Source organism: Pongo abelii, chromosome 9 (genome assembly GCF_028885655.2).
Source record: "Pongo abelii isolate AG06213 chromosome 9, NHGRI_mPonAbe1-v2.0_pri, whole genome shotgun sequence".
Classification (NCBI taxonomy): domain Eukaryota; kingdom Metazoa; phylum Chordata; class Mammalia; order Primates; family Hominidae; genus Pongo; species Pongo abelii.
The window spans coordinates 132,050,670-132,063,883 of record NC_071994.2 but is presented as its reverse complement, the minus strand read 5'-3'; the positions used below and the strand labels follow the sequence as shown (position 1 = coordinate 132,063,883).

At 46.1% G+C, this 13,214-nt stretch overlaps 1 protein-coding gene across 2 annotated transcripts in view; it reads right to left on the bottom strand.

Annotated features, from left to right (window-relative positions):
* FLI1 (Fli-1 proto-oncogene, ETS transcription factor) overlaps positions 1-13,214 on the bottom strand; it is a 118,551-nt gene that overhangs the window by 26,432 nt on the left and 78,905 nt on the right. For both annotated transcript variants that reach the window (XM_009247248.4, XM_024255610.3), the window contains 2 exons: positions 12,941-13,144; positions 3,908-3,973 (listed from right to left, as the gene is read on the bottom strand). In XM_009247248.4, coding sequence (XP_009245523.2) covers positions 3,908-3,973; positions 12,941-13,144 — 270 coding nt within the window. The remainder of the gene's footprint in view (positions 1-3,907; positions 3,974-12,940; positions 13,145-13,214) is intronic.

Here is a 13,214-nt window from a genome sequence, read left to right as displayed (position 1 = left end):
ATTTAGTGGCATTAAGTACATTCACAATGCTGTGCAATGATTACCACCATCCAGCTCCGGAACCTTCTCATCTTCCCAAATGGAAACTCTTACCCATTAAACACTAACTCCCTATTTCCACTCCTTGCCACTCCTGGTAACCACCATCTACCTTCTGGCTCTATAAACTTGACAGTTACCTCCTATGAGTGCAATCATGCAATGTTTGTCCTAGAGTCAGCATTTTGAAAGATCTCCAGGTGATTCTCTGTGCTGTCGGAACTAAGGGCTGATGCCAAGCATAAGTTGTGTATTGGTTCGTCTTTGGAAAGAGAGAAGAGTTTAGGGATGAAGATGGAGCTGATAGTGGGAAAACTGCATGGACAGAAATCAAGTAATGCAAAACATTCACATCTTTGCCCAAGTTACATTTAGGCTAAGTATTGCTTTTGCAGAAACGCAGCTGGAAGAGAAAGGTTGTATTTGTCAGAAAGTGAGGGGGTTCTAGTCTAATCCTCCAACCCGGTTTGAGTCCTTGCTCTGCCATCTAGTAGCTGTGTACCCTTCAGTGAGTCACTTAATAGTGCTGAACCCCACTTTCTTTGTCTGTAAAACAGAGATAATAATATCTACTTCAAAGACCCAGTGCAAGGCTCCAAAGCAAAGCATGTGAAGGTGTCTGATATATTTCAAAACCCTTTATAGATGACAGTTGTGGCTGCTATTGTAAATGGATAACAATAGCTTTTATCCTAGTTTATTTTTTTAAGTGCCTTAGCCTTGATAAACTAAAGGTAGAGCATAACTGCTCTAGCTGGATCCAATCCATGTCCATAGAATATTTAATTTAAAGGGGCTTAAAGATTGTTCTAAATTAATTTTTAAAATCTACTCTTACTTTCTGGGCACAAATAACCCCTAGAGATTGCAGCCATTTTCAAGAGACAAGCTGGAAGGGTGATTATACAATTTTAAAGCAAAACGCCATTCTAGTTTGATAAGTGCTTTGAAGACACATTAATAGACAGCATCTCCTCAACTTCCTTGCTTTGTGCTTGATGCCAGCACCTGCCCTTTGTGGACTGCACCAGTGTGCACTCACACACAGACACACACACACACGCAGCTCTGGTGCTCTTGATGAACTCTGGGTTTGTTTGGGGCTGTGTGTGTCTTATTCAAAGAAGATGGAGCCAAGGTTGCCTGATGTCTTCTAATAGCTAATAGATAGTGATTAGAGCAGAGCAGGAGAGCCAGTGAGAGGTGGGGAGGAGGCAGGGAGGGATAGAGGGAGGGCTTGGTTAGCTTTGTCTTGCTAATGTACTTCGTTTTGTGGCTTGATGGGTCGTTCAGACAGATTCAGACCACCTCACAAGGGGAAGGCATAGAGGAGCAAGACAGCTCAAGTAGAGAGCTTTACTGGGGACAAAAGATGCACCTGCAAAGCACAGGCTTAATCGTCTCTAGAGGCCAGGCCCGATGTTGGGAGATAAATGCCGGCACCACCTGAATGAGGTCCTGGCAGCATGTGTTTGCCTGGATACTACAGTTAATTCACTTCAGAAGAGGGGTTGCTACCCAGCAAGACGGAGCTGCTCCTGCAATAAGCCTGAATGAGCCAGCAGTGTTACAAATGTCCTCCCTAAACACAAAAGGGCCAAGGGAAGGAAATGTGTATGGCAGGTAGAGGACACGGCTGAACAATAAAACAGGAGGAGGAGGAGGAGGAGGAGATGGTTAGCAACACATTTCAACTTGGCTAAACCAGTTTCTAAACTAAACCCTATATCTGAAGCCCAATGTCAGAAAATATTTCATTAGCTCTGCTTCAGAGCCTCACTGGCTAATTCTGATGTTGGTAGCAGGTTGTAGCCTGAAGTGTTGGAGAAACTTAAAAAATCCGAATTCAGCAGTTCAGAGGTTAGGGTTCCTCCCATCCCTCCCTTCCTCCTTCCTTCCCTTCCTTCCTTATAGCCTTGCTTTCCTCCCTCCCTATCTTCCTTCCCTTCCCTTCCTTCCCTTTCTCTCTCTCCCTCTAGTCATTTTTCCCCTTCTTTTTTCCTTCCTTCCAAAAAGTGGATCCCTATCCACAAATGAAATAAAACTCAGCATGTAAAACATATCAAAGGACAGTGGCTCTTGAGCCCTCGCAATGTGAGCGCTCCTGTCATCTCCTTAGAGGCCAAGAGCTCCAGAGTCAGGGCTGGCCTCTTGCTGACAGAGTTCCTCTCTTTCATTCTGTAGGAAACTGAGGTTCAGGGCCTGAAGTGATTTTCTCACAGGAAGCCAAAGGTGCCCTGACCTTCAATCTGATGCGTTTGCCACTAAAATGTATTTTCTCTCTTACAGACATTTGCAACAGCATATTAAAATAGGTCATCAAGTGAAATGTGACTCACAATGTAGAATGAATCCATAGAAATTCAGTGTTTATGACAAAACTCAAGAAATCTGATTTGGAAAGGAAAAACAGTGGCAGAAACAGGACTGGCTCAGGGTGGGATAGGAGAGAAGGAAACAAATGAAAAACACAAATGTTTAAAAGCGGATTCATTATGTTGTATAATTCTTCTGCTAAATGTTCTAGTCATTATTAAATTATAAATTGTTAACAGGAAACACAAAGTGCTGTGTGATCAAAGTTGTAACCTTGGGCAAGACACCCAGCTAGTGTCTTTTGGTCTCTGTTTCCTTCATACCCCATGCAGATTTTGGGCCAAATGGTCCTTCCCTTAGAAGAGCCTTTGCTTCTCTGAAAGGTTTTGCAGTGCTGTGCTATATGTAACTGATCCTGAGAGCTTCTGCCTTTCTTATATATTTTGGGGAGGGTGAGTTAAAGAAAAGCTGGGGACGGAGAGTGAGCCAAGGAGGACAGAGTGCCTGCCACACTCTTATTATTCTTCAAGCTCCTATTCAAAAGTCCCCTCCTCTTTGTCATCTTTGTGCTATGCCACACAAATATTTTTTCCAGTCTCTCTCTGGTTCCTAATAATTATTTGTTCACATTTTTTTCTCCTTTAAACCAGGTACTATGAATTATTCACTTGTTTCAATACCTGAAATCTAACAGTATCTGAACCACTCCTCATGATGTTTCATAAAGACGCTGAGGAATGCTATCGTGACGTGTACTAAAATCTTCACTGGCAAAAGTCATTTGCTAAGGCAGTTTTCTTTCTCAACAAAACCAAACCAAACCAGACCAAACCCTTAAGCCACCACTTTAAAAATGAATTGACATCACTAAAATTTTTTTTGAGACAGAGTCTCGCTCTGTCGCCCAGGCTGGAGTGCAGTGGTGCGAACTCGGCTCATCGCAGCCTCTGCTTCCTGGGTTCAAGCGATTCTCATGTCTCAGCCTCTTGAGTAGCTGGGATTACAGGTACCTGCCACCACGCCTGGCTAATTTTTGTATTTTTAGCTGAGATGGGGGTTTTGCCATGTTGGCCAGGCTGGGCTTCAGACTCCTGACCCCAAGTGATCCACCCACTTCAGCCCGGCAAAGTGCTGGGATTACAGGTGTGGGCCACCATGACCGGCTGCTAAAATTTCTTAGGGAAAAAACCTTTAAAGGTAGACATGCTGGAATCCTTGAACTCTTCATTTCATTTTTTCATCAGAGAAAACTCCCAACTTTCAACTTTGAAAGTAAGCAGCATTCATTTTTTTCTAAAAGTAACATGTTTTCCTGCATGGAGTGACAACTTCAAGTTGTATCTTTGTGATATTATTACAAGATACTGTAAAACTTTCTTTATTGTATTTTTGCAACTGGTAGCACAAGTGGTGAAAATCTTTGGCTTGTCTTTGTATGCTAGGAAAAGTTTAGTGGAACAAGCAAGCTGGTTTTCTGCAACAACTTTAACAGCATGGGACTGTCATGTCTGGTACAGAAGAAAATTTTAAGTGCACAAAAGAACAAACTTACCTTCTTTGACACTCAGTCGTGAGGATTGGTCTGTATGGGAGGTTGTATTATAGGCCAGCAGTGAACCTGAGAGGCAAAACATAAACAAGTTATAACCAAAATGTTCTTCTGAAATCAAGAGTAGGAGATGACATGAGGAGGGAGTAGAAAGGGAAAGAGATGGGGAGAGGGGAAGAGGGACAGAGGACTCCTAGAAAGAAAGGAAAAGCGAATGGAGTCCATTTGGTTGGAGACAATCATACAGGCCTGTAATAGTTTTATGGAGTAAAGAGACAGAATACTTTGGAATGAAATGCTCTCTGGGGAAACAAACACCACACCCCCTAAGCTGCCATATTCATAGTTCTGAAACGCTGTGACCTGTGCCATAATCATGACAGGAACACAGCATTGAGAATCAGTAAACCTGGGTCTGTTCCAGTTGTTATTAACTCACCATGTGACAGTTGGTGAGTGACTTGACATGTCTAGATTTTGATTTTTTTTTTCTTGAACTAGAGCAGAGGTTGGCAGACTTCTTTTATCAAAAGGAGATAGTAAATATTTTGGCTTTATAGGCTAACTACAGTCTCTGTTGCACAGTCTTCTTAGTTTTTGTTTTGTTTTGTCCATGGGCCACTTTTGGCCAGATTTGGCCTGCAGCTTGTAGTTTGCCATGGCCTGGAGGAGAAGCCAGTATCACTCCTTCCTGCTGTGGTATCCTCTGGGTTTATGTACATATGGGTCCTTTCACAGGTGAGGGTAAGGTGCTCAGGTATGTTACTGGTGGAGGAGGCAATGGGAGTTGGGAAGGAGGTGAGTGGTAGTATTCCAATAGGAACTTTTGCTTCCCTTCACCTATGTCTAAGAGCACGCACTGAACCTGAGGAGTCACGCACTGAATTTTCTGTAATCTCAGAATGCTGATATCCAATCTTTTAAAATTAAACTTCAATGCATACCTCTTCTGTACCCAGCCCTTTGAAAAAACAATTTGTTGTTGTTGTTACATGTAAAACACATTCTCCCTTCTTTCCTAAAACTAGATTTTTTCCTTTGTTTAAAGTGAATTCAAGGTTGTATTTTGTGAAACTTAATGCATTTTTGCCATTCTCTTTGAGATTCTCCTAAGGAAATCTTAAAGAGCCCTTGCAACGAGGGCTGGGATCTGCTTTTACAAAACATACCATAAGCTCAACACATGTATTTGAGGCTAAGAAAATTCTTCTAAACAACCCTTTTCCCTGCTCCCTGTGGCCGAGTGGACTGGCCTGGGTGCCAGGGGTGGGAATGGGCTGTCAGACACACTCCTATTTTTAGTCTCCAGTCATGGAAGGGATGCAGAAATGGAGCTGCCGCCTCACCCAGCTGTGGGCGTTTGGTTGTGTGCCTCAGAGAAAATGTGTGCACTACCCAAGCCAGACGATGAGGAAGAGAATTTATTTATTTATTTTTTTGAAACAGAGTTTCGCTCTTGTTGTCCAGGCTGGAGTGCAATGGTGCAATCTCAGTTCACCGCAAACTTCGTCTCGCGGATTCAAGTGATTCTCCTGCCTCTGCTTCCCCAGTAGCTGGGATTACAGATTTGCGCCACCATGCTCGGCTAATTTTGTATTTTTAGTAGGGACAGGGTTTCTCCAAGTTGGTCAGGCTGGTCTCAGGTGATCTGCCTGCCTTGGCATCCCAAAGTGCTGGGATTACAGGCGTGAGCCACCGTGCCCGGCCGAGGAAGAGCATTTTATAAGAATTGTCCAATTGCCTAGAACGTGACTGTTAGTTCTAGCTCTGCAGCAGCTCCAGAAGAAAACAAGGAGGGGGATGACAGGGGTGGTATTGAGCCCGCTGTATGCCAAAGTATGGCTATGTGGATGCCATTTTAGAAATGAGACAGTCACATGAATGTAACATCCAAGAGCCAGCTACATTTGGTTATTCCATGTTCAAGAATATCAATGACAAAGTCAGGCTGGGACAAGTTCCTGTTAACAGTCACGCACCAAAAAATGATGTTTTGGGCAAAGATAGACCACATATATGACAGCGGTAATAGTGTATTTTTACTGTATCTTTTAAATGTTTAGATGCACAAATACTTGCCATTGTGCTACAGTTGTCTACTATATTCAGTACAATAACACGCTATATAGCTTAGTAAGCTAGGAGCCACAGGCTGTAGCATACAGCCTCAGTGTGTAGTAGGCTACGCCATGTGGGTTTGTGTAAGTATATTTTGTGGTATTCACATGAAGATGAACTATCCCCATCATGAAGCAAAGCACGACTGTATGTTTATTAAGCAAATGAGAGTTTAAAATTAGACCTGCCTCATCACTGACTAGCTTTGTGCCCTCCACTGATTTCCCTCATCTCTTTGCCACCGGTTTCTCATCTGTAAAATGGGCTAATACCACTCAATGGCATTGTGAAGATTAAATCAAATAATGCATGTAATGTGCTCAGAATGGACCTTGGCTCATAAGTGTTCCAAAAATGCTAGCTCTGATCGTTACTATTTTTACATCCTTTCTCCCACAAATGTCACAATTACATACAATAGCTCTCTTTATACATGCATTTACTGAGCATTAGTCTTGTCCTCTGATTAAAGTTATGAATGGGTTCTGCTGCAATAAGAAATAATCCGGCACGACTGGAAGGAAGTGAAGAAATGGAACCAAACGTTCGGAGGGAATACAAAAAAATCCCAGAAGCAGGACCAAGAATGCTTGCCTCTCTGTTCCTAATGTTCTCTCCCTCAGGCTGAAACCTCACTGCTGGAGCAAATAAAGAAAAATGATGGTCTCTGAGGAGCAAACTGTGTGAGTCATTAGTGCAGATGTAGCCAAAAGCACGAACCTTAGATAAACCACATTTATTAAATTTCCTCGTTGGTGAAAGTTCTTCTTTGGGCACACATGAATTCCACAGGAAACTCCCAGAAAGTCGAGAGAAAGGGTCATTTGACCTCTCCAAAGCTTGCATGAAATGCATATTTCATGGCAACCTAGGAAAAGGATTTTGCCCTAAAGACCGTCCTTGGTTCAAGTTTCACTCCTAGAAGGAGATGCTGCCTTCCCCGAGGAGGGGCTAGTTGGGGGCATCTGGCCTCTCTCCCAAGGGACCCAGATTCCCTCCTCTTCTCCGATTTCTACCTCATCAGTTCCCCAGGCTCTGTTTTCTTAAGGAACTTGTTCTGATGCAGGCAGGTCCTCCTGGAGTCCGGCCTCCCTCTCTGTGGCTTTGGACTGCTTTCTCCTGCCTTGAGGCTCTTTCTGGCCTGACCCTGCCACAGGCCTGTGCTGCTGAGCTCCCCCTCCTTCCTGATACCAGCACATCAGGGTAAACAGGCCATGATGAAGGGGGGGGGGGGGGGACGCAGTGCTCCCTGAATATGCACGGTGTGCCAGACGCTTTCCATCTTTTCTCTCACTTAATCCTTGCATAAGCCACGCAGAGCCAGCGTTCCCTTCTTCCTTTTTACAGATGAAAGGAGCAACATTCAGCAGAGTCATATCATTTTCCTAGGATCACACAGCCAGAGAGTGCAGGAGGCAGGAGCCCCATCCTGGTCTATCCACAAAACCTGTCCTCAATCTGGCAGACCCCACCGCCTCCAGGCTAAATCGTAGAAACAGGCAAAACTCACCTATGGGGTTGGGAGGCAGGGTGGTGGTTAGTTTTGTGGAGGAAGCGGTTGTGGGGTGGAGAGAGGGTACAGGGGGCTGAAATTCTACTCCTTGGCCTGGGAGGTGCTTATGCGAGTGGGTGGATTCACATCATGATAATGCCTCAAGTAGCGCATTTAATGATTTTTGCACTTCTCTCTGTGTTATACTTCAGTTCAAATTGAAGTATAAGATTTGCCTACTTGGTTATTTGTTAGTTTCTGTATGTGTTTTGTATGTATATATTTGTATATGGGTGTGTATGCATATACATATATCTATTTATTGGGGCATTTTTGCTCTAAAAAGCATAAAGTAGCTCCTGCTGAGAACAGAATGGCCTTCCCAAAGTGCAAGCCTGGGGAAAAGATCATTTTCCATTCCATGCTTGAATCCATCTGCTGCTAGAGACAGTACCTGGATCTGAAAGGAGAGGGGAGTGAGCAGTGTGAGGCTTTGCAGGTGTGGGGTAGAACCCCAACAATCACGGTTTCTGCTGCTTCACATTCCCTCAACCTAACCTGCTTTTCATCGGGGACACCTGGGCCAGCGGACACAAAAGTCCCAGCCAAAGCCTTTGTCTCCTGCCTCACTGTGACCATAGAATTCACCAGTGCCCCCTCACAGCCAGCCTATTGAATCCAGGTCTCTCCTTTCTCTGGGCTGCACTGCTATATCAACAGCTCTGGCTGAGTGTGCAGGAGCGGGAGGGTGTAAGGCTCTGGGCTCTTTAAACAACAATCCTGGCTGACTACTGAGTCCAGGGAAACCCGGCCTTTTGTTCAGCTGGCATTCTGTTCTCCTTCACCGGTCAAACCCAGGCCTGGAAGTGATAAGATTGCACTAGCTTAATTGCCCAGACCCAAAACCTCTGCCCGATCATCTGAGGCTGCAGGTGGAAAGACCACAAAACGCAAAATGTGTTTTCCATTAAAGTTTAAATTAAAAATGGGAGTCAAGATAGGCACCTTTTCTGTGGTCTCCCGGTCGCGCAGTATATTTCATTCTTTTGAGCAGCCACTGTTTGAGGACGCAGTTTCTTAGTGTTTTTTTTCCAGGTCAGACCCAGATTGACATACAAAACCAACTTGTTTGTAAAATTTAAAAAAGGCTCTTTTTCTCCCTGCCTCCCCGCCTCCCCGGGGGCCTCGGGGCTCCCAGACATGCGCAAACTCCCCGCAGCGGCCCTGAACTGCCAGCCCGGCGCCCTCCGTTTCTTCGAGGTCCATCCCCGCCTTGGCCTGAGAAGGGACAAATCTCGTTCCCGCAGCAGCTGCTGCGAAGGCTCCTCGGCCACACGGGGTGTGTCTGGGAGAGATACTGGTGGGGCCGACAGTCAGGCCCAGAGAAGGACAAAGTTAGCGTGGTGATAGGTTTGGCTTAATCGGCCTCCTTCCAGGAGGCCACAGGAAAGTTTTTGGAAAGCATTTATCTCTTGGTACAAATGGCAACAGAAAATGCCGTGGGGGAAGTGGCCGGGCTGTCCACGTGGAAAGCCGGGAGTGAGGCGGCCTTGCCTGTGTGGCGCAGGCTGGCTTGCTGTCTCCAGGGCCGGGGGAACGTCGGCAACGCGAGGCCAGGGACTGGGACTCCAGAGGCCCGAGTCTTAGATACCAGGTGCTCTCAACCAGCTGGACGCCTTTGAACCAATTTCTGAAGCTGTCTGGGCCTCGGTGGTTTCAGCTTCAAAATGGGTGTTGTAGATAGTTGTCCACAAGGGGGCAACCTTTTTTCTTTTGAAGACAGAGCCTCCCTCTGTCGCCCAGGCCAGAGTGCAGTGGTGCGATCTCAGCACACTGCAGCCTCTCCATCCCGGATTCAAGCGATTCTCCTGCCTCAGCCTCCCAAGTAGCTGGGATTACAGGCGCCCACCACCACGCCTGGCTCATTTTTGTATGTTTAGTAGAGACGGGGTTTCACCACATTGGCCAGGCTGGTCTCCAACTTCTGGCCTCAGGTGATCCACCCGCCTCGGCCTCCCAAAGTGCTGGGATTGACAGGTGTAAACTCTGGAGTTTCCCAGGACTCATGGGAATGACCCCAAGGGCCGTGGCCACCCCAGCCATCACAGTCCTCCTTGCATTTCCTGTGGCGGTGGTGGGGGAGGGGTGGGCGCCTGTGTGGCATGTGACACAGCTCCTCTGGCACAGCTGACATGCCCAGGTGTGAAGAACAAGCACCTCCCTAGCATGCCTGGCCATCAGACAGGGTCTGTAGGGGCATAGAGAACTGCTATTTCTTCTCCACCCTGGAAAATACATTTGCATTTAAAATGTAAAAGTCTAGCTCCCCTCCCAGACCACCAGAATAAATAGTCAAGCACCTTTTGTGAAAGTGTAAATTTGATGCCAAAGCTTCTTATCCTATGAGGTTTTCCTTTTTCTAGACTTTCTACTAAAGCCCAGAAAGATTAGATCAGAGAAGTGCCACCAACTTGGACCCTCCTGACTTCCAACCAGCCACAGGCTCAGGTCCCCGATTCTGCTCTATCAACTTTCCTTCACCCTGCAGTACTTCCTCCACTGGAGTGAAGGATCTCAGCTATTTTCCATCCATCTCTCGCTAAAGTGGAAATATCTGAGCCCCACCTTCCTCTCCAACAAAAGGACAAGATGATAAAGCACAAAGAATCAGCACCCTCTCCCCTTGCCTTGACTCATCGCCTCAAACTCTCCGCAAGCACTGGCCTTCCTCCTAAGCACAAAACATCCACTGGAAGACAGTCTGGAAAAACAATAAAGTGTTTGAAGGCTTTAAAAGGGTTTAAAGTGCTGGTTGTCACGGGGGAGTTCCCAGCAATCCAGAGCAGAAACAGAGCAGACACCATTGCCAGCCCATGGCCTCCTGCAGGCACTTAGCAGCCAGCCACCACCTCACACTAGAGGGTCCCCAAGGCTGGAACCCCAAGGTAGACACCAATTAAAAAGCAGCATGAATCTAAAAGCCTTCTCCCTGACAGTGGATCATTTTAAGTCTAGGCTCCTCAAAAGGATATTTCAATACTATGTTGGGGCAAGGTTTTTTTTTTTTTAATTTAACACGATTATTTTAAATTTTGCTTTCGCAGGCAGACATGGTTTTTCTATCAGTGCACAGACCACTTTATAATGAGCTTTTCCACCCAACATTGTATCCTAAGCACTTCTCATGGTGTTTCCCAGTAATCATTTTAATGGCAGAACAACTACTTCCCATCTTGTGGATGTACTACTGTTAGCCACCATCCTCAACTCTGGATATCTGCCCTGCATTTTCAAATGTCTTCGGTATACAAGCTGGATTCCACCTCCTCTCCGCTCTGGAAATATGCTCCACTAATAAGTCCCTTTTGGGAAACCTAATATTTTTATTGATTTGGGGGCATTTTCTGTCTATAAATATTCTTAAAAAGAAAGAAGCAATTCATTTTTTCTTGCCATGCTATACCCCCCAAAATGCCATCCTCTGCACCTCCACTTCAACCTTGTTATCTGCCCTTCTCCAATAGAAGGTCTCTCTACTGGTGACCAGTGACCACCTTCTCAGGCATTTGTCTCACTTCAGCATCTGTGTTCCCATTGTTCGGTGGCAGGAAGTACTAGGGGGCCTTGGGCTGTTTATGGACTGGTTAGGGCCCCGGGGTCATATGGCATGAATGGGCTTTCCCCACATGGAGAGAATGCCTTGAACATTCTCCCAACAAGGGCATCCACCAAAGAGTCTCAAAGCACTGGGCCCTTTAACTAACAGTTCAGAGCGTGCTGTCTATGCTACTGTTGTCTTCTCTACTGGCAAATGAAGGAAAGGGCTTAGGGTTCCTGCAAACTCCTGCTGGAATCAGGTTGCTTTGCTGGTCTCTCCTTCTCATGCTAACCTCCACACACCCACCCTGGCCTGCCTAGATCACTGCAGGACTCTGTTCAAAGGTCCTTATTTTTTAAAATTCCACAGACAGTTAAAAGCTGAAAATATGAATTAGAAAATGTTAATTATCCAAAGGTCTGAAAAACTGGGTGGAAAATTGTCCCCTTTTTTGAAATTGTTTCTTGGGCTGACCTCATGTTGCAGCAAGACTCAGACATGAGGTAATTGCTCCGGAGCTAACAAATACTGCATCATCTACTTTCTCGCACTAGTTACCAGACGCCTCGGAAAGGTGACCAGAGAGCACAGAGGCACCAGTGGAAACTTCCAAAGCCATTTTTTTGATTTTTCATTTCTCCAGCCAGCACGTGTTGCCCCTGCCCCATGAGGAACACTGTCGCTGAAGGGATGGTGGATTCCAAAGATGGAGAGTTAAAGGTCCACCGAACGATGGAGAGCAAACAGAGCTCACCAACCCAGAGCCAGCCAGTCCAGAAAAAGCAGGTCCCAGGGGTGCTGTCTAAGGATCTCAACTTGCGAAGGGGGCTTAAAATCATCAAGCCCCTGCCCAAAGCTAAACTCCTGCAAGACTCCCAGCTGCCTTGGCCATTCACAACAAATAGCATCTCAAGGCTGCCCTGTCTTTGCACAGGGCTGCTAGAACGCTTTTACATAGTGTGAGCCCATACCTGTGTTCCTGTGATCCTAGCACCATCTTTTCAGGCCCCAGGACAATCCTTCCATACTTAGGGGTAGCATTGATATACCACCTAGTCTGGATTTCCAGCAGAGAGTTAAGGCTGAGGTTACCAGTGGGACTAAAATAATTCTGTTCTTCTGCTCTGTGTATATTTCATATCAAATGAAATTCATATCAGACTGATGGGCGCTTGGTGCTAGAGTACCTCATACTAGATAAATCTGTTGGACAACTGCCTGCTTTCTTTCTTAAGCTTGCCCTTTCCAAAGCTCTTTTCCTTTTCTTGGCTGTACCGGAAGAAAGCCTCCAATAGATCCTAACACACCTGCGCCTTTGGCTGCTCTTCTTTACCAAGGAAGTGTGCAGATAGCAGCCCTGTCAAATGGGGTTAGGGTGTGCCAGAGTATCCCAAGATTAAGAGGAAGCTAATATGTAAATTATTTTCAACACCTTAAATCCAAAAGCCTTGAATCTAGAGTTTCCTGGAGGAATTTTAAATAATCACTTAGGAAAACACCAGCCAGGGCACCATCCATCTCTATCTATTTTCAAATTGGAATAGTTTCTGGAAAGGCGGTCTCATGGGAAGAGTGTAACCAGCCTTTGCCAGACCCCTCCAGCTCTCTATTTTTCTCCATTTCTCGTTTTACTTCCTTTGACACTTCAGGATTGGGTCTGCCCCTCACAGGGTCTGTAGGAGCCCACGTGACCTCGGCAACACTACAGGCCCCACGATGCTGCTCCGGCGGCATCTGCCCAACATGAACGGGCAGCACTGACTTCCTCTCCCTGGGTTGGCTCCATGCCCAGCTTTCTCCCAGCCCTGGGTGCTTGGGCGGCACTTACTTTCCCTGAGGTAACTGAGGTGTGACAACAGCACTTCCGTGTTGTAGAGGGTGGTGGCGCGGAGGAAGTCCTCCTTGTTCATTTTACACAGTTCCTTGCCATCCATGTTCTGGAAAAAGGATGTGTCGATCTCCATCAAGCTGTACTCTTTTATGGCCCACTCCAGCCATTGCCTCACATGGTCCTGTGTCCACAGTGTGGGGTCTGCAGAGGAGAAGACGTTGTTAGCAAGGACGGCAGGAAGGTAGAGGCTCCCTGAGAGCCTAGGCAGCCT